General features: G+C 42.9%; 1 protein-coding gene across 1 annotated transcript in view; it reads left to right on the top strand.

Moving 5' to 3' along the window:
• Positions 1 to 22,487, top strand: part of LOC111977234 (phosphatidylinositol 3,4,5-trisphosphate-dependent Rac exchanger 1 protein-like) — a 161,705-nt gene that overhangs the window by 29,207 nt on the left and 110,011 nt on the right. The window contains 4 exon segments of the mRNA XM_024006602.2: positions 8,772 to 8,837; positions 9,085 to 9,207; positions 19,896 to 20,000; positions 21,835 to 21,936. Coding sequence (XP_023862370.2) covers positions 8,772 to 8,837; positions 9,085 to 9,207; positions 19,896 to 20,000; positions 21,835 to 21,936 — 396 coding nt within the window.

Genomic DNA, 22,487 nt, shown 5'->3' with positions numbered 1-22,487 from the left:
GAATTTATGAAACTCTTTGGATAAAAATGTAATCTATACGGGAGTAGGTGTTATGGACATTAGAGTAGTATGTTATAGTCCATAGATGAGCTATTAGTCTCTCTCCAGATATCTATCAGTCCATCTCTTTAGTAAGAGAGTTCAACATCTTTGCAGATCTAGGATTTGTGGTGGGGACTTGAGATGATTTGTCTAGGGTTGGGTTCAGGGTACAATTAAAATCTCCGGCCACACTCCAAAGGAAACACAATGCTCATTGAACAGGGTTATCATTTCGACATAAAAGCAGGAGTATCTGTGTTAGGGCGTATATGTTTAAGAGAGTAATGGGTTGCCCATACAGTGACCCAGTTATCAAAATAATCTCCCCTCCGGATCAGAATTGTTTGTCAATTATGAATGGAACATTCTTATGGATAAGTATGGCTGTGCCTCTACTGTTGGATTTGAAAGATGAGAAATACACCTGTCCCACCCAAGCTCTGCGGATTTGGCATGTTCAGCATCACAGAGGTGTGTCTCTTGCAATAGCGCGATGTCGTCTTTTCCTTTTTTAGAGCACATAGTATCTTTTTCCGTTTTATTGCATGACCTAGACCATGGCAGTTCCATGTCAATAGATTTAAGGTACTAGTCATCGTCATCGAACAGTAATCGAACTTTAGTGCAAGTCATCTCTGGGTAAAGGTGGATAGTAGTTACAGCTGCGTTACATAAAAGGAAAATAATGGTTTACATAAAAACAGTCTCTGAACACCCCAGCCGAGTTCCCAACAAACTCGACATATCCCGTTGGATCTATTACCTCCCCGCTCAGTCACAATTCTGTGTTCCAACAACAAAACAAAAAAACCGGGAACAGTTAGCAACGCACAACGTCTCCCCTCCACCAAAGAAATGCCTCATCCTCTCGCCCGCATTGGGTAAATGACAACGTAGCCCCCGTCCAGACCACATTAAAATAGGGAGAAATAAACAAATAGCCCAGCCTACATATAGTGGCCTAGGTTATAATATGGACCCTATCCCTCTCAGCTAAAGGAACATAAATATAGATTAGACGGCTATAATGACATTTAGCAGGGCGGGTGGGTCTTGGATATCGGCTATATGTTGTCTTACCTCCTTTAGTAAATATAGTAATCGATTTAGTCATTGGTCCATTTCTCATTGACCGGGGTTGTCTTTCAAAAAACGTTTTGCCTCTTCGGGAGTTTTGAGTGTCGCAGGGCTCCTTGGTGAAGAATCCTGAGCTCGTTTGGGTATTTGAATCCCTAAAGATGCCTCGGTCAATGGAGCATTCTTTCACCTCGTCAAACTCTCGGCGCTTTCGGCGTATTCCAGCTGACAGGTCCTGGAGTAAGGTGAGTTTGGCGTTTCCCACTGTAATGGTGTTGGTTTTCGCCGCCTGTAGGACCTCGTTCCTTGTCGGTGAATCTCAAGAAACGTATGGTGATTGGGCGCGGTGGTTGTCTGGCTGCTGGTGGGGGCCTCAGTGCTCGGTGAGCTCCTCGAGTTCTATGGGTCTGTCGTGGGACAGGTGGAGCCACTCGGGAGGTTTGTCTTGCAGGTACGGATCAGTGGCATGTTTCCCTCTTCTTTTTCGCCCAGATTTAATAGAACCACAATTATTCCTTCGCCCCCTGTTTCCCAGTCCTCTGTTTTCTCTTCCAGCTGCTCTATTTTTTTTTTAGCATATGCTATTGTTTCCATGGCGTCTGTCAATAAGTTTTCCGTGGATAGGATTCGCCCCTCTGCCTCGTCAGGCGCCCGCGTTATGGTTATTTCTGTGTATGTTATCATGTCAGAGCAACATAGCATTGGTTCTAGTCCCTTGTCCTACTATCGATCAGCTCAGAGGTCCTGCGTTAATGCATTAGTTGTTGTGACTTCTGAGCTGTCGTCCTCAGCTCAGAAGGAGTCTTCGACAGAGTGCGAGTTGCCTTCGTTGGTTGGAACCTCGGTGTAGTGGGTAATAGCTGGGTCACTCTTATGCTCTCTGACGTGAATAGTGGACGCTATGCTATTTTGTTTCTGATAGCTAGCTGCCTCTTGAGGGGCTTTTTCCGTCGCTAGTGCTCGAGTCCGGGTAAAATGTCACCTGTAGTGTCCCTTTTGTAGCCGCCATGACTTTTTGACTAAGCTAAATGAGTTTAAACTTGAAGTGGAGGTAAGATTAGGAATTGGAAACTACTTTGGCGGAGCTCCTAGTTCATGCGCCATCTCGTCAGGGTCACGTGATCCCCCCTATTTTGAGCAATCTATAAGAGCACAGGGATGACGTACTGTATGCAGTGGCAGGTCTCTTGCGATATGGTTGGGGTCAGTTCAATTCAGGATGATGAAATTGTGGAAAATTTAAGAAGAAATTGGAGACTTGTACATTCATGAATTTTACACTCAATTTATTTCAATTCAGTTGACTGATTGAGGGGAGAAAATGTATTTGACACCAACCCTGCTTACTATTTGTACTTTTAAGAAATTTTCCAATGGAGATTTCTGTCAGCATGAATCTGGGTTGCCTACTCTATCCACGTTGTTTTGTCAGCTTTTTCCCCCCACTCCAAGCCAGGTTTTTTCCCACCAGTTTTTGTTGTTGTTGTGGACGCTGACTCTCCTCAATACTCAATATTGTGTGCTACTGTCCCGTTTGCCCCCCACAGATGTTTTCTTTTAATTCTGACCAGCCAGTGCGTTTCTGATCTGCCCTTTACCCCCCCCCCCCCCCCCCCGCCTCAGTGATGCTGTTGGCAGCGCTTGGAGAAGAACTTCCCCTCTTCTCTTCCAATAACACAAGTCTAGTCGTTTTAGTAACACAACACATCCAAGCCAATACAGCCCGGGTGAGCATCGCTGGTGCCGGGGCATAATGCAGACACTGAAAGGACCTCTTTGTTGCTTGTGGCCTCGCACATTTGTACCACCTCCCCCTTTCTTCCACATCTGTGTGGCACGTTTAGAAGTRTAGGAGCGAGACTATCCACAGTGCAGTTGTACGAACTATGAAGTCACAAATAAGGTGTGACCCAAGACACTCATGTTTTCACCTCCCCTGCTCTCCCATTCCATTGTATAAAAAAAAAAGTATGTGGTATGTGGTATGTATGTGGACACCTTCTCATCAAACATCTCATTCCAAAATCATGGGCATTAATATGGAGTTGGTCCTCCTTTGCTGCTATAACAGCCTCCACTCTCCTGGCAAGGCTTTCCACTAGATGTTGGAACATTGCTGTGGGGACTTGCTTCCATTCAGCCACAAGAGCATTAATGAGGTCGGGCACTGATTAGGCCTTGCTCGTAGTCGGCGTTCCAATTCCTCCCAAACATGTTCAATGGAGTTGTCAGGGCTCTGTGCAGGCCAGTCAAGTTCTTCCACACAGATCTCGACAAATAATTTATGTATAGACCTCGCTTTGCGCAAGGAGGCATTGTTATGCTGAAACAGGAAAGGGCCTTCTCCAAACTGTTGCCACAAAGTTGGAAGCACAGAATGTCATTGTCAAATCAAATTATATTAGTCACATGCGCCGAATACAACAGGTGTAGACCTTACAGTGAAATACTTACTTATGAGCCCCTAACCAACAGTGCAGTTTCCCACCCAAAATATGGATAAGAATAAGAGATTAAAGTAATAAGTAATTAAAGAGCAGCAGTAAAAAATTACAATAAATACAGGGGGGTGACAATACAGACTCAATGTGCGGGGGCACTGGTTAGTTTAGGTAGAATGTACATGTAGGTAGAGTTATTAAAGTGACTATGCATGGATGACAACCGAGAGTGGCAGTGGTGTGGAGAGGCGGGCAATGCAAATAGTCTGGGTAGTCATTTAACTAGATGTTCAGGAGTCTTATGGCTTGGGGGTAGAAGCTGTTTAGAAGCCTCTTGGACCTAGACTTGGCGCTCCGGTACTGCTTGCTGTGCGGTAGCAGAGAGAACAGTTTATGACGAGGGTGGCTGGAGTCTTTGATAATTTTTAGGGCCTTCCTCTGACACCGCCTGGTATAGAGGTCCTGGATGGCAGGAAGCTTGGCCCCAGGGTTGTACTGGGCCATTCACACTACCTTCTGTAGTGCCTTGCGGTTGGAGGCCGAGCAGTTGCCATACCAGGCAGTGATGCAACCAGTCAGGATGCTCTCGATGGTGCAGCTGTAGAAGCTTTTGACGATCTGGGGACCCCTGCCAAATCTTTTCAGTCTCCTGAGAGGGAAAGGGTGTTGTCGTGCCCTCTTCACGACTGTCTTGGTGTGCTTGGACCATGTTAGTTTGTTGGTGATGTGGACACCAAGGAACTTGAAGCTCTCAACATGCTCCACTGCAGCCCCGTCGATGTGAATGGGGGCGTGCTCGGTCCTCTTTTTCCTGAAGTCCACAATCATCTCCTTTGTCTTGATTACTTTGAGGGAGAGGTTGTTGACCTGGCACCACACGGCCAGTTCTCTGACCACCTCCCTATAGTCTCGTTGTCGGTGATCAGGCCTACCACTGTTGTGTCATCGGCATATTTAATGATGGTGTTGGAGTCATACCTGGCCGTGCAATCATGAGTGAACAGGGAGTACAGGAGGGGGCTGAGCACACACCCCTGAGAGGCCCCTGTGTTGAGGATCAGCGTGGGGGATGTGTTGTTACCTACCCTTACCACCTGGGGGTGGCCCGGCAGGAAGTCCAGGATCCAGTTGCAGAGGGAGGTGTTCAGTCCCAGGGTCCTTAGCTTATTGATGAGCTTTGAGGGCACTATGGTGTTGAACGCTGAGCTGTAGTCAGTGAATAGCATTCTTACATAGGTGTTCCTTTTTTCCAGGTGGGAAAGGACAGTGTGGAGTGGGATAGAGGTTGCATCATCCGTGGATCTGTTGGAGCGGTATGCAAATTGGAGTGGGTCTAGTGTTTCTGGGATAATGGGGTTGATGTGAACCATGACCAGCCTTTCAAAGCACTTCATGGCTACAGACGTGAGTGCTACGGGTCGGTAGTCATTTAGGCAGGTTACCTTAATATTCTTGGGCACAGGCACTCTGGTGGTCTGCTTAAAACATGTAGGGATTACAGACTCGGACAGGGAGAGGTTGAAAATATCAGTGAAGAAACTTGGCAGTTGTTCAGTGCATGCTCACAGTACACGTCCTGGTAATCCGTCTGGCCCTGCGGCCTTGTGAATGTTGACTTGTTTAAAGGTCTTACTCACGTCGGCTGCGGAGAGCGTGATCGCACAGTCTTCTGGTACAGCTGGTGCTCTCATGTATGTGTTAGTGTTATTTGCCTCGAAGCGAGCATGAAGTAGTTAGTTCGTTTGGTAGGCTCGTGCCACTGGGCAGCTCTCGGTTGTGCTTCCCTTTGTAGTCTAATGGTTTGCAAGCCTTGCCACATCCGACGAGCGTCAGAGCCGGTGTAGTACAACTCGATCTTRGTCCTGTATTGACGCTTTGCCTGTTGATGTTTTGTCGGAGGGCATAGGGGGATTTCTTATAAGCTTCCGGGTTAGAGTCCCGCTCCTTGAAAGCGGCAGCTCTATCCTTTAGCTCAGTGCGAATGCTGCCTGTAATCCATGGCTTCTGGTTGGGGTATGTACATACGGTCACTGTGGGGATGATGTCATCGATGCACTTATTGATGAAGCCAATGACAGATGTGGTGTACTCCTCAATGGCATTGGAGGAATCTCGGAACATATTACAGTCTGTGCTAGCAAAACAGGCCTGTAGCTTAGCATCTGCTTCACCTGACCACTTTTTTTATTGATCTAGTCACGGGTGCTTCCTGCTTTAATTTGAGCTTGTAAGCAAGAATCAGGAGGATTGAAGTATGGTCAGATTTGTCAAATGGAGGGTGAGGGAGAGGTTTGTATGCATCTCTGTGTGTGGAGTATAGGTGGTCCAGAGTTATTTTCCCTCTGGTTGCACATTTAACATGCTGATAGAAATTTGGTCAAACAGATTTAAGTTTCCCTGCATTAAAGTCCCCGGAAACTAGGAGCGCCCCCCTGGTTGAGCGTTTTCTTGTTTGCTTATGGTGGATACAGTTCATTCAATGCTATCTTAGTACCAACCTCCTGACTGAGGTGGTATGTAAGTCGCTCTGGATAAGAGCGTCTGCTAAATGACTAAAATGTAAATGTAAATGTAAACAGCTACGAAGAATACAGATGAGAACTCTCTCGGTAGGTAGTGTGGTCTACAGCTTATCATGATATACTCAACCTCAGGTGAGCAATAGCTCGAGACTTCCTTAGATTTCATGCACCAGCTGTTATTTACAAAAATACATAATCCGCCGCCCCTTGTCTTACCAGACGCCGCTGTTCTATCCTGCCGGTACATCGTATAACCAGCCAGGTGTATGTTGATATTGTCATCATTCAGCCACGACTCCGTGAAGCATAAGATGTTAGCATAAGATGTTTTAATGTCCCGTTAGTTGTTTAATCTTCCCCGTAACTCGTCGATTTTATTGTCCAAAGATTCCATGTTTGCTAGCAGAATTGAGGGAGGTGGGGGTTTATTCGATCGCCTTCGAATTCTCAGAAGGCAGCCAGCTTTCCGGCCTCTTTCTCCACCTCCTCTTCACGCAGATCACGGGGGTCGGGGCCTGTTCCCGAGGGAGCCGTATATCCTCCACCTCGGGCTTGTCAGAGTCGTGAAGGAAGAAAAAGGATTCTGCTGGTCGCAGTCCTGATGTCTAGAAGTTGTTTTCGGTCATAAGAGACAGCAACAGCAAAACATTATGTACAAAATTAGTAAAAAAATAAGTGAGTGTTGCAACCGAGGACAGACCATTTTTACGTGCTTCAGCACTCGGTAGTCCTGTGCTGTGAGCTTGTGTGGCCTACCACTTCGCAGCTGAGACGTTGCTGCTCCTAGATYTTTCCACTTCACAGTAACAGCACTTACAGTTGACCGGGGCAGCTCCATCAGGGCAGAAACTTGATGAACTGACTTGTTGGAAAGGTGGCATCCTGTGACAGTGCCACGTTGAAAGTCACTGATTTGAAGGGGTGTCCACATACTTTAGTGTATATGTCGTGTAGTACCTTGCATCCGATTTGGACCAACCTTTTTTCTAACAATGACATGCGGAGTCCAAAAACTGTCAAAAGCCACCCACGGACTCCCCACACCAATCCCAACGAGTATACAGCATCCGTTCTCTATGTCTGATGAGTACTATGGAGCTACGGCTCAGATTGTTTCTTCATCCTATGTAACGTATGGTGATAATTATTTTTCCGCTAATCAGAGCGATTTGTAATTGAAGTTGTTAGGTTTATGTCCCATCTTCCATCCTGATATTACCAGGTTCAGACCACTAGATGGTGCTGTTTGTACAAAATAGTTGATTTTTATCATGTTAAAGGGGTAGTTCACCCAGATTTCTAAATTACATTGGTTTCCTTAAGCTGTAAGCAAGTTATGACAGCAACCCATGCTTTGGTTTTGTTTACCACTAGATGGTAAACTGTTTCAAATGCTAACTTTTTAGCATTTGTTGCACAAATCTAATGTAAGTCAATGGTACCTATATTAGCATTTTCACGCTTCATAGCCAGATTATCTATAAGTAGCACCATTGAGTTACACAATACATGTTTAAATACTGTAGGATGATTTTTAAATGAAGTGTGAAAATMTTAATATAGGCACCATTGACTTGCATTGGATTTGTGCCACAAATGTTAATTTGAAACAGTGACTGCTGTCGAACCTAGTCAATAGCCTGCTTACAYGGTAAGGAAACCAATATATCATTTTGTAATTTGGGTGAACTCTCCCTTTTAACATTGAGCTGGTGGGGTATTTAAAAAAWWWWWTTATCACATAATAGCAGAAACGGTACCATCTAGTGGTCAGAATCTGGTAATATCAGGATGTAGGATAGAACATGAACTTCAATGACTAATTCCTCTGAACAGGGGAAAAAAACGTTCACTGGGAACGTAGGATGAAGAAACAACACACCGAGCCGCAGCTCCATACTACTTGTCAGACACTGAGAACTGATAGTAAATACTCGTTGTCAGGAATGATAATATCTGTTTCTAACAACAAACGATTTCAGACAAATCTTTGCTGGTGGGTGTCAAACCTCTTTCTTGTTCTGTTTGAGGTGGAACGACCCTGCTCTGTCACTGTGGCTAGGAATGGGAAGGTGTAAAACAGTGCCACCAACATTGCAAAAGGCAGTTGAGAAATCTATTTCCGCGTTGGTGTTATTTCCTATCTTCAGACTTTCTCTTTAGGTTTCATTAGTAGTCATTAACATCTCTCAATTATTGTAAGTGCCGCTTAAAAAAAAAAAATCCATACACCGCTACGTTGTCAGGCTATGCGTAGAAGTTTAGAGACATTTAGAGTCAGACAGACAAACCGAGAGGAGACGGGATAGGGAAAGAGAGCGAGACTGAGGAGGCACCCTTTCCCACATCTCTTTTTCTTTCCTCTTGTCAGGATTTGAGTGACGGTTTCCCACATACATTGGTTTGAATGGCTTCTGTAGCCAGGACCTACGGTATACAGTAGTTACATTCATACAGAATCCCCGATACCTGTAAGGTACTGAGGCAAAGTTAAAGGTAAACAAGGGTGTAGCACAGCCTTCATTCTTGCACTGTGTGTGTGTGTGTGCGTCTGCGTGAGACCAGGATATTCACCCTTAACCTTAAAACTAAAGTACATTTACAGCATATTGCTGTACACAAACCTATGATACTTCAGTAAGACCGGACTTGAACCAGCATCTTTGTATTTTCTCTACTACCCATGCAGGCCTTTTTGCACAGAATCCGACAAACTGCAGAGGAGCAACAGTGTCTGTCACCTGAGCATGTCAAGGTAAATATGACCTTTGCCTTTTTAAACCGTTAGGATTATCCTAAGGATGTTTGGGCCATAATAGCCTTGTAATCTCTTCTGCAGAGAGAAAAGTGTATTGTGGCACTGTAACGCTTTGATAATAGTAAACATCGACATGTTTTATAAGATGCTGACCTTGGGTGAGTATGTGTGTCACAATTTTGAATACAAAAGTGAAGCGTTGAAATGACAGAAGTACTGGGAGTGTATGTCTCTGCTACCACAGACCCTGTTTTCCAACATCGAGTCCATCCTGGACGTTCACAAAGAGGTTCTGTCTGCAGTGGAGGCCAGCCTGCAGCCGGAGCCGCAGCCTGGGCACGCTCTTGGACACGTCTTCCTCCAGTTTGTGAGTGACACACACTTCCAATTCACATACACACACACAGAGACCGCATGTTCATAAACACAGTCACACACACACACACACACACACGGTCAGCTCTACTTGTTTCACCCGTTTCACTGTTCCCATGAACCACAGTTGAGGATTAACCTTCAAAACGTCTGAGAATGTAAAAGCCCTCCACAACTCTCTCTTTCACATAATAATATACACAATCCACTCCCTCTCACCAATTTGCACCCCCCCCCCCATTTCACTCCCCCCAGCCCCTCAAAAAGACTGTATCCTGTTAGCCAGAAAGACCCCTCTTTCTGGGGCGGCAGGTAGCCTAGTGGTTAGACTAGTAACGAAGGTTGCAAGGTCGAATCCCCTAGCTGAGGTAAAAATCTGTCGTTCTGCCCCAGTTAACCCACTGTTCCTAGGCCATCATTGAAAATAAGAATTTGTTCTTATCTGACTTGCCTAGTTAAATAAGATAAAATATCTGTTGCAAGGCCCCTGTCACTGGCAGCAAGGCCCCTGTCACTGGCATCAAATCAAATTTTATTTGTCACATGCGCCGAATACAACAGCTGTATCACCTTACAGTGAAATGCTTACTTACTTACCCTTCAGCAAATTGATTTCCTCCTCCCGCCATCTCTTCCTCCTCCCTCCTCCTCATCCCACCCTTTTTGAACTAATTTGGCCCTTGGGGACAACCAATAACTGCCTTTGTTGGGGGAAGAGAGAGTGTCAGTCATCAATGGGACAAGTCACGGTCCCCCACCACACACACATGGACACACACACTCTGAGGGGACTTTGTAGAATTAGAGACAWTGAATGGAACATTCATTCAGTTGATGGAACGTTTGCTGTAAACGGTGTTTGTTCAAAGGGAAAGCTCCTGTAGTCCGAACAGGAATTGGTCAGGTATTATCATCGTTCGTTGTATCAATTGAACGGATTTCGAAATGCCTTAAACTTCTCAATTAACATCTTTCAACTTCAGAATTTCAATGAATGAGAGACTCGCCTGTCATTTTTTTTAACCCAACTAAAATCTTCTCTAATAAGGTTTTTCAATAAGTTGTAGTAGTACCTGAGAAAGTGAGAGGCATCCCAAGTATTCCACACACACTTGTTAAATTGGGTGACCAAGGTGGAGCACAGACCCAGTTTAGGGTGGCCATAACATTTTGAACCTTAATCGATGCAAGGTGGATTTTTCAATACGATGGTTCAACGCATTAAATGCTTCAGGTTTGTTACAGTACATTTCCCTGTTCAAAAAGTATTGTTAGTGTTTGCATTCAAGGTGAGGCTTTTATATAAGGGTATTTGCAAGTAGGGAATCAAAATAAATAAATGTTTATGGGCTTTTTAGTAAAGACATAACTGTAACAATGTGTTACTTTTTTWATGTGTCCTGATACCAGTTCATTAGTCACATGCTTTGTAAAAACAGGTGTAGACTAACAGTAAATGCTTACTTACGATCCTTCCCAACAATGAGTAACGATAACTTGGCTATATACACTGTCGATGTGCAGGGGTACAAGGTAAATTAGGTATTTTTATTTTATTTATTTAACCTTTATTTAACTAGGCAAGTCAGTTAAGAACAAATTCTTTTTTACAATGATGGCCTACCAAAAGGCAAAAGGCTGGGATTAAAAAATATATAAATATAGGACAAAACACACATCACGACAAGAGAGACAAAAACACTCCATAAAGGGTAGTGTTAAGACAACAACACAGCAAGGCAGAAACACATGACAACTCAGCATGGTAGCAACACATGACAACAACACAACATGGTAGCAACACAAAACATGGTACAAACATTATTGGGTACAGACAACAGCACAAAGGGCAAGAAGGTAGAGACAACAATACATCACGCAAAGCAGCCACAACTGTCAGTAAGAGTGGCCGTGATGGCGTCTTTGAATGAAGAGATTGAGATATAACTGTCCAGTTTGAGTGTTTGTTGCAGCTCGTTCCAGTCGCTAGCTGCAGTGAACTGAAAAGAAGATTGACCCAGGGATGTGTGTGCTTTGGGGACTTTTAACAGAATGTGACTGGCTTTCTTTATTTTTACTATTTTCTACATTGRAGAATAATAGTGAAGACATCAAAACTATGAAATAACACATATGGAATCATGCAGTAACTAAAAAAAGTGTTAAACAAATACAAATATATTTGACATTTTTAGATTTCAAAGTAGCCACCCTTTGCCTTGATGACAGCTCTGCACACTCTTGGCATTCTCTCAACCAGCTTCATGAGGTAGTCACTTGGAATATATTTCAATTAACAGGTGTGCCTTGTTAAAAGTACATTTGTGGAATTTCTTTCCTTAATGCYTTTGAGCTAATCAGTTGTGTTGTGACAAGGTAGGGGTGGTATACAGAAGATAGCCCTATTTGGTAAAAGACCAAGTCCATATTATGGCAAGAACAGCTCAAATAAGCAAAGAGAAACGACAGTCCGTCATTACTTTACGACCGGAAGGTCAATCCCGGGAATAATGTCAAGAACTTTGAAAGTTTCTTTCAAGTGCAGTCACAAAAAGCAGAGGACAAGTTCATTAGTTACCAGCCTCAGAATTTGCAGCAAAAAACAGGTGCTCAACATACAATTGAAGTCGGAAGTTTACATATACCTTAGCCAAATACATTTAAACTCAGTTTTTCACAATTCCTGACATTTAACCTTTTGTCAATAGGGGGAGCTGTTAGCATTATTTTTTTTTTACATTTCCAAATTAAACTGCCTCGTACTCAATTCTTGATCGTACAATATGCATATTATTGTTATTATTGGATAGAAAACAGTCTATAGTTTCTATAGGAGTTGAAATTTGTTCTCTGAGTGGTACAGAACAATTTCTACAGCACTTTTCATGACAGGGTTCAGATTTCAGAAATTTTTACCTCTGATCTGGGGTCTGTTTATAAGGCCACAGTGAATGCTATGAAGGAACCGACACTGCCTACGTCTTCCTCTGGGTGTCTGTACGTCATCACGTTTTCAATGAAATCGATGGGACGTTCACAGCCATTATAAATGACAAAAATGTACAGAGACCCCTCTTTCTCAATGTGCGCCTCAAGCTTGAAGGCCATCGGACCTGTCTCGTTCCAAATCGTTTTCTAACCAGGAATATTTCTCCGGTCATGTTTTCAGTCGTATAGTTGTTAAAAAAATCATAATGTAGTGAATTTGAACCGTTTATATCAATTTATATCCGTTTAGTGCGATTTTGAGGAATTTTCTTTGTTGTGCGTTCTGAAAGTTTGGACACACGTTTTAGGGAGTCGGTCGTTGGTGATGGACATTTCGAAGGACAGAGGACATCTATCGACCAAAAGACGTTTATAACATAGAAAGGATACATTGCCCAAGAATATGATGGAAGAACAGCTCAAAGTAAGCAATATTTAATATGATAAACCGTGTTTCTGTCGAAATATTTTAAACGCATCATTCGCCATTTTGTTTGGTATAGCTTCACTTGGCCAACCCTGTATTGAAAAGTAAGGATAATTTTAAAAATGTAAATCCGCGGTTGCATTAAGAACTAATTTGTCTTTCGATTCCTGTAAACCCTGTATTTTTAGTCAAGTATATGATTAGCTTTCAATTAAACTAGATCACTCTGATAGATGACGTCAGACATATTGAGGCTTGATTTCCTAGTATTTTTATTGTGTAACCACGGTTTTGTATGGCTAAATATGCACCTTTTCGAACAAACTGTATATGTATATTGTAAAATGATGTTACAGGAGTGTCATCGGAAGAATTCTTGAGAAGGTTAGTGAAAAAATTAATATATTTTGGCGGTGATTACGTATAGCGCTCTTTGGCTGGAATCGATGCTCTGGGAACGTTTGTTCATGTGGTATGCTAACTTATCGATTTATTGTGTTTTCGCTGAAAAACGCTTAGAAAATTGAAATATGGTCTGAAATCACAAGAACTGGGTCTTTCCATTGCTATGCTTTGTCTATTTTTATGAAATGTTTTATGATGAGTAAATTGGTCATACACGTTGCTCTATCTAGTAATTCTAGTCGATTTTGTATGGTGGGTGCAATTGTAAACTGTGATTTCTACCTGAAATATGCACTTTTTCTAACAAAAACTATCCTATACCATGAATATGTTATCAGACTGTCATCTGAAGAGGTTTTTCTGGTTAGTGGATATCAATATCTTAGTTGAGCCGAATGGTGATAGCACCTGAGAGTAAGTAAGAAACTGATGGAGTTAGAATAGTGGTGTATTTTGCTAACGTGTTTAGCTAATAGATTTACATATTTTGTCTTCCCTGTAACACATTTTAAAAATCTGAAATGGTGGCTTTATTCACAAGATCTGTATCTTTCATCTTGTGTCTTGGACTTGTGATTTAATGATATTTAGATGCTACTATCTACTTTTGAAGCTATGCTAGGTATGCTAATTAGTGTGTGGGGGGGGGGGGTCTCCCGGATCCGGTGTTCTGAGGCAGTAAAAGTTAATCCTAGTAAAAATTCCCTGTCTAGGTCAGTTAGGATCACCACTTTATTTTAAGAATGTGACATGTCAGAAAAATAGTAGAGAGAGTGATTTATTTCAGCTTTTATTTCTTTCATCACATTCCCAGTGGGTCAGAATTTACATGCGCTCAATATTTGGTAGCATTGCCTTAAACAATTTAATCTTGGGTCAAACATTTCGGGTAGCCTTCCACAAGCTTCCCACAATAAGTTTGGTGAATTTTGTCCCATTCCTCTTGACAGAGCTGGTGTAATGGAGTCAGGTTGTAGGCCTCCTTGCTCGCACACACTTCTTCAGTTCTGCCCACAAATTTTATAGGATTGAGGTCAGGGCTTTGTGATGTCCACTCCAATGCCTTGACTTGATGTCCTTAAGCCATTTTGCCACAACTTTGGAAGTATGCTTGGGGTCATTGTCCATTTGGAAGACCCATTTGCGACCAAGCTTTAACTTCCTGACTGATGTCTTGAGATGTTGCTTCAATTTATCCACATAATTTTGTTCCTTATGATGCCATCTATTTTGTGAAGTGCACTAGTCCCTCCTGCAGCAAAGCACCCCCACAACATGATGCTGCCACCCCCGTGCTTCACGTTTGGGATGGTGTTCTTCGGTTTGCAAGCCTCCCACCTTTTCCTCCAAACATAACGATGGTCATTATGGCCAAACAGTTCTATTTTTGTTTTATCAGACCAGAGGACATTTCCCCAAAAAGTACGATCTTTGTCCCCATGTGCAGTTGCAAACCGTAGTCTGGCTTTTTTTATGGTGGTTTTGGAGCAGTGGCTTCTTCCTTGCTGAGCGGCCTTTCAGATTATTGTTGATATAGGACTCGTTTTGCTGTGGATATAGATACTTTTGTACGCGTTTCCTCCAGCATCTTCACAAGGTCCTTTTGCTGTTGTTCTGGGATTGATTGCACTTTTCGCACAAAGTACGTTCATCTCTAGGAGACTGAACGTGTCTCCTTCCTGAGCGTATGACGGCTGCGTGGTCCATGGTGTTATACTTGCGTACTATTGTTTGTACAGATGAACTGTGACCTTCAGGCGTTTGGAAATTGCTCCCAAGGATGAATCAACTTTTACAATTTTTTTTCTGAGGTCTTGGTTGATTTCTTTTGATTTTCCCATGATGTCAAGCAAGGAGGCACTGAGTTTGATGGTAGGCCTTGAAATACATACAGGTACACCTCCAATTGACTCAAATGATGTCAATTAGCCTACCAGAAGCTTCTAAAGTCATGACATCATTTTCTGGAATTTTCCAAGCTGTTTAAAGGCATATGTGACTTAGTGTAAGTAAACTTCTGACCCACTGGAATTGTGGATACAGTGAAAAATCTGTCTGTAAACAATGTTGAAAAATTACTTGTCAAATCAAAATGTATTTGTCACATACACATGGTTAGCAGATGTTAATGCGAGTGTAGCAAAATGCTTGTGCTTCTTGTTCCGACCATGCAGTAATATCTAACAAGTAATCTAACCTAACAATTTCACAACAACTACCTTATACACAGAAGTGAAAAGGTATTAATAGAATATGTACATAAAAATATATGAATGAGCGATGCCGAACGGCATAGGCAAGATGCAGTAGATGGTATAGAGTACAGTGTATACATATGAGATGAGTAACATAGGGTATGTAAACATTATATAAAGTGGCATTGTTTAACCTCTCTAGGATATGTGGGACGCTAACGTCCCACTTGGCCAAAATCCAGAAAAAATGTAGCACGCCAAATTCAAATATATTACTATAAAAATCAATCTTTCATGAAATCACACAAGAAAGACACCAAATTAAAGCTACACATGTTGTGAATCCAGCCAACATGTCTGATTTCAAAAAGGATACGGGAAAGCACACCAAACAATTATGTTAGCTCAGTACATAGCCACAGAAAAACAGCCATTTTCCCAGAAAAAATAGTAGCAACAAAAAGCAGAAAAGAGATAAAATGAATCACTAACCTTTGAACATCTTCATCAGATGACACTCATATGACATCCTGTTACACAATACATTTATGTTTTGTTGGATAATGTGCATATTTATATCCACAAATCTCGGTTTACATTGTCGCCATGTTCAGAAAATGCCTACAAAATATCCGGAGTAATTACAGAGAGCCACGTCAAATAGAAATACTCATCATAAACTTTGATGAAAGATACATGTTTTTTATATAATTAAAGATACACTGTGTCTTAATGCAACCGCTGTGTCAGATATAATAAAAAAACTTTACGAGACGGCGCTCAGATTTAACAACATTTCTCCGCCATGTTGGAGTCAACAGAAATACGAAATTACATCATAAATATTCCCTTACCTTTGGTTAACTTCATCAGAATGCAGTGCCAGGAATCCTAGTTCCACAATAAATCGTTGTTTTTTTCGATAATGTCCATTACTTATGTCCAATTAGCTAATTTTGCCAGCATGTGTAGTACACATGTCCAAACGCTCGCGCAGATGCTGGCAAACGTCAGACGAAAACTTCAAAAAGTTGTATTACAAGTCGAATAAACTMGTCAAACTTAGTAGAGAATCAATCTTCAGGATGTTGTTATCATATATGTAAAATAACTTTCCAACCGGAGCATTCTTTTCAGTCTCTATAAGTAATGGAACACATGGCCATATCATGAGGAAAGCGCGTGACCAAGAACTGGCAATCTGCCAGACAACTGACTCACACACCTCCCATCCGGTCCCACAACACAGCATAAGCTTCATTCCACGTTCTACTGACTGTTGACATCTAGTGGAAGGCGTAGGAAGTGCAAACAGATCCATATATTACAGGGAATTGAATAGGCGATGACTTTAACAACGACCACTCTCAGAATTCTTACTTCCTGTTTGGATATTTTCTCAGGTTTTTGCCTGCCATATGAGTTCTGTTATACTCACAGACATCATTCAAACAGTTTTAGAATGTTTTCTATCCAATAGTAATAATAATATGCATATATTAGCATCTGGGACAGAGTAGGAGGCAGTTCACTATGGGCACGCAATTCATCCAAAAGTGAAAATGCTGCCCCCTATATCAAAGAAGTTAAAGTGGCTAGTGATACATTTATTACATCCATTTCTTCATTATTAAAGTGGCTAGAGTTGAGTCAGTATGTTGGCAGCAGCCACTCAAGTTAGTGATGGCTGTTTTAACAGTCTGATGGCCTTGAGATAGAAGCTGTTTTTCAGTCTCTCGGTCCCCGCTTTGATGCATCTGTACTGACCTCGCCTTCTGGATGATAGCGGGGAGAACAGGCAGTGGCTCGGGTGGTTGTTGTCCTTGATMATCTTTTTGGCCTTCCTGTGACATCAGGTGGTGTAGGTGTCCTGGAGGGCAGGTAGTTTGCCCCCGGTGATGAGTTGTGCAGACCTCACTACCRTCTGGAGAGCCCTGCGGTTGTGGGCGACAGCCCGACAGGATGCTRTCGATTGTGCATCTGTAAAAGTTTGAGTMTTTTTGGTGACAAATTAAAAGCAGTGSTTCGCGCTTTCAGTTTTGRGCAAARGCTGCCATCAATCCACAGTTTCTGGTTGGGGAATGTTTTAATAGACTCTGTGGGTACAACATCACTGATGCACTTGCTAATAAACTCGCTCACCGAATCAGCGTATTCATCAATGTTATTGTCCGACGCTATGCGGAACATATCCCAGTCCACGTGATCATAGTAATCTTGAAGCGTGGAATCCGATTGGTCGGACCAGCGTTGAACAGACCTGAGCACGGGCGCTTCCTGTTTTAGTTTCTATCTATAGGCTGGGAGCAACAAAATGGAGTCGTGGTCAGATTCTCCGAAAGGAGGGCGGGGGATTACTTTATATGCGTCGCTGAAGTTGGAATAACAATAATCCAGGGTTTTGCCAGCCCGAGTCGCGCATTCGATATGCTGATAAAATTTAGGGAGCCTTGTTTTCAGATTAGCCTTGTTAAAATCCTCAGCTACAATAWATGCAMCCTCAGGATATGTGGCTTCCAGTTTACATAGAGTCAAATGAAGTTCTTTCAGGGCCGTCGATGTGTCTGCTTGGGGGGGAATATACACGACTGTGATTATGATCGAAGAGAATTCTCTTGGTAGATAATGCGGTCGGCATTTGATTGTAAGGYGTTCTAGGTCAGGTGAACAAAAGGGCTTGAGTTCCTGTATGTTGTTATGATCACACCACGTCTCGTTAATCATAAGGCATACACCCCGCCCTTCTTCTTAKCAGAGAGATGTTTGTTTCTGTTGGCGCGATGCGTGAAGAAGCCAGGTGGCTGTACTGACTCTGACGTATCCCGAGTGAGCCATGTTTCAGTGAAACAAAGAACGTTACAATCTCTGTCTCTCGGGAAGGCAACCCTTGCTCGGATTTCYTCTACCTTGTTGTCAAGAGACTYGACATTGGCGAGTGTGCCCGTCTACGTAGCCTGACCAGAAGACCGCTCTGTCTGCCCCTTCTGCGGCGCCGTTGTTTTGGGTCGCCGGCTGGGATCRGATCCATTGCCCTGGGTGGTGGACCAAACAGAGGATCCGCTTAGGGAAAAACGTATTCATGGTCGTAATGTTGGTGAGTTGACGTTGCTCTTATATCCAATAGTTTCTCCCGACTGTATGTAATAAAACCTAAGATTTCCTGGGGAAACAATGTAAGAAGTAACACATAAAAAAACNTCTCTGTCTCTCGGGAAGGCAACCCTTGCTCGGATTTCGTCTACCTTGTTGTCAAGAGACTAGACATTGGCGAGTGTGCCCGTCTACGTAGCGTGACCAGAAGACCGCTCTGTCTGCCCCTTCTGCGGCGCCGTTGTTTTGGGTCGCCGGCTGGGATCCGATCCATTGTCCTGGGTGGTGGACCAAACAGAGGATCCGCTTAGGGAAAAACGTATTCKTGGTCGTAATGTTGGTGAGTTGACGTTGCTCTTATATCCAATAGTTTCTCCCGACTGTATGTAATAAAACCTAAGATTTCCTGGGGAAACAATGTAAGAAGTAACACATAAAAAAACWAAATACTGCATAGTTTCCTATGAACGCGAAGCGAGGCGGCCATCTCTGTCGGCGCTGGAAGTACATGTCATGCACAAAATAGATGTCCTAACCGACTTGCAGAAACTATAGTTTGTTAACAAGAAATTTGTGGAGTGGTTGAAAAGCGAGTTTTAATGACCAACCTAAGTGTATGTAAACTTCCGACTTCAACTGTATGTGGGAACTCCTTCAAGACTGTTGGTGTTCCTGATGAAGCTGGTTGAGAGAATGCCTCAGACATTGTTGCCCTGCCAGCCACTGTCTTAGCCGCTCTATGTGTGTGTTGGGCAGCAGAGCCACGGGCAAATCCCCCCCCCCCGCTGCAATGCCGTGTGGACCTGACACAGTCATGCGATTTGGAGGATGGAAGGCTAGATTAGACTATAGCAGCCTAGCTTCTTGAGTTAGTAAATCAAGTCAATGTATCCGAAAAGCTATGAGAGTTGGAATTTATTAAAGAGAGCGGGGGTGAGAGAGAGAGATCGACAGGGAAACCGAGGGAGATACTGAGACCAATGGAGCACCTCGTCAAGATTGTTACCTTTTACAATACTTTGTCCCATCAGAATTTTCACAATTACATCATGTTTTTAACATTGGATGCCTGATGTGTAGCATTCTTACCTCATGCTCAATATTCTAATGGCGAACAAAAACCAATGTTTTTAAACACAGCTTTTGAGAGAGAGAGAGAGCGTAATTTCTTTGAAGGTTGTGAAGTTATGCTAACCTTGCACGCACGGCTAGGATTTAATTTCCTGCGCTGTTTCGGGTGACAGCAGCAGCGTTTCGGGAAACAACCGTAGAGTGCAGAGGCCCAGCACTGAATCTGGTTTCACTTCCTAAATGCTAGTGTACAACACAAGGGTCTATCTGGAGTTTTGGGCTGTAGCCAAAATTGAATGCTGAGCGAGTGATTGCCTAAGCCTCTACATTGTTTCTAATGGTAGATGAATAATGCATCTATCCTATGTTTATCACAACTATCGTATTACTAAGTGTTCACGAGGAAAGCCTTCAGTGGCCAAACCTATTTGACCGTACAGTATATCCACTAGCTAGATCAGATCGGGCACGGAATGACTTTTTGTTTCTTCCTCCAACTTTCAGAAGGGGCGGTTCTCTGTGTACGGGGAGTACTGCAGTAACCACGAGAAGGCCCTGCGGCTGCTGATGGAGCTCAACAAGATCCCCGAAATCAGGACCTTCCTCCTGGTGAGGATCCCACCMCTCACGCAAGTTGTCTCCTTTTCACGCATCTCCTTTTATCTCTTTCTCTGTCTATTGTCATTATCTCTCTCTCATCATGTCAACTCTTCCTCCGTTTATGAACAATGAACACGGGGACTMCCTTTGACTGTGCTTCCAATGGTGATGTCATGCTCAGTGCAAGCTGGCCAGCTGCAGTGCATTGGCACAGCTGGATGGAAGATCTGAGCCTTGTTGYCCCCGATGTGCTTCCTCCGTCTGGTTATTGACTGACCTGATCTTGCTCTAGTTGRGCTCTGTACATTTTCTCCCAGGCTGCTAGTGGAAAATTACATGGGGTACTTATACTTAGGTCACATTTTTGTCTGACTAGCTAATGTTAGCTAGCTAACGCTAGACTATCTTACCTGTATACATCGTCATGCATGATGGACGCGTCTCCCTGTCAGGAATTCCGTACCACGGTTGCCCTTAGATAGAAGATGTAATCCAGGAAACAGGTGTTTTCCCCGTCTCTTTAGCTATCATACTCTAATTCCACTGATTTCAAAACTTGATCCTTCAGAAAGTGGAGATCAACACTTGAGCAGCTCCACTACACAATAAAAAAAATTTAAAGCCGCGTTCGAAAGCATTACCAAAACAGAGTTCAAATAGACCAAAGCCTTCTATATGGCAGACTCATTATCTCAGCCAATCATGGGTAGTGGGAAGGTTGAAATCTTTTTCTGTAGCTTTACCAACAAGGCTTGTAATTTAACCATTTTATTTGTATTTACAGATGGCATACAAGTTTGATATTAAGGCACATGAAAGTTCACATGTTCAAGAAGGCATTTCCAAGGCAAAAAACGCATTTTGATATTATAATTTTCTTTTTTACATTCAAACGGCTCTCCTGTGAAGTCGTGACTTGCGACATACGCCTAGTTTCCTGAATCGGGTCACAACCCATTCCTTTTTTAAACTGGTACCGGGGTTTCTTCAGACGCGTCTTGTGAGGCCTGTTGGCATCCTAGAGTCTCACCTTTGCACAGATGGGTCATATTAGTGTGTATCCCAGACAGAAGTTGYCAGATCGGCTATACCGACTTCAGACGAGTCTCCTGACACTTGTGGAGGTCGTTGAGCAAAATGGAGAACACCATCGTGTTTGTGAGATTCTCATAGATGGGTCATAATAGTTTGTAGGCCAAACTGTTCGGATGCTACAGACGATTTTGTTTGAGAATACCGAGATGTCTCATGGTCTGACAAACACCGCTCTAGCTCTGTCACCTTTCACKGCGGATGCAGAAGTGCGACATAGGCGGATGCAGTGGATTGTGATTAAAAGGAAATGCGTGCCCRATACCGACCAATGATGTGCTTTCTGTTTTCTCCACTGTAGTATTCTGGTGTGGCATATCTACTTTCATCTGGTGAATGCTGCCCTTGCTTACCCTTGGCTTCTGAAATACATGATTCCTAGAGAAGAATAAACCCACCAGCTTTACCGCCTTCTCTCTCTCTCTCTCTCTCTCTCATGCATCTGAATAATTCTCCTCAGAAGGGTTTCACCACCAAACTGATTTCTTGGTTTAATTTTTGAAGCATGACTTTAGTTCCAGTACGCCACCCGACCCCCATGGAGGTCATTAATGCGGCTGAGAAGACTTTCTATGGTGTTTAGGATTTTGCTTCTTGCCCTTAACCATTTTACATAATCATTTTAGTGGAGTAACCAAGTTAGTTTGAGAAGAATAGTAAAAAATCCCAAAAAGGAAATGTGTAATTTTACAGGGCCATAGATGTTCCACATTAATAAATGTGTTTTTGTTCAAATCTTTCTGTSTTCCAGCACTGTATGCTGTTGGGAGGGAAGAAAAGCACAGACATTCCCCTGGAGGGGCTCCTGCTATCACCCATTCAGAGAATCTGCAAGTACCCCCTCTTACTGAAGGTAAGGTCCTGCTGACGCCAAGGAGAATGCAACTCAGTCCTGCCTCCAAGTCAGAGGGGCAGTGTACTTTATGGGCAATTAATATTTCCTATTAGATGTCAAGATATAAAAAAAGGGTAATTCTTTGATTACTTGATTTGAATCTGAAATCAAACAACCCAAACGGTTTATTTTTGTAGTTRTAAATATCACATGCACATTTGTCCTGGTTAATCAGGGCCTGATTTAGACCTGGGACACCAGGCGAGTGCAATTAATTATCAGGTAAAACAGAAAACCAGCAGGCTCTGAACCTCGTAGGTTAAGAGTTGAATAACCCTGCTCTATAACATGCCACCAATCACCACAAGCTTCAGTGCTTACGAGCTTAGACAACATGACCACATGGGCAATCAGTCGCGGTCCTGTGAAATTTGCACATCATGACTAATGATCTATACAGTGGTCATGACCAATGGAGAACATTTTTCAGTTTTGTCTATTTCAGGATCTGGCCATTTGTGATGAAGCCTATAAGCTAAATCAATAATAAGGTATTATATAAACAAAGA

This window comes from Salvelinus sp. IW2-2015, linkage group LG17 (assembly GCF_002910315.2).
Source record: "Salvelinus sp. IW2-2015 linkage group LG17, ASM291031v2, whole genome shotgun sequence".
NCBI classification, from domain to species: domain Eukaryota; kingdom Metazoa; phylum Chordata; class Actinopteri; order Salmoniformes; family Salmonidae; genus Salvelinus; species Salvelinus sp. IW2-2015.
Note: the sequence above shows the minus strand (reverse complement) of the source record. Positions and strands in the feature narration are given on the sequence as shown.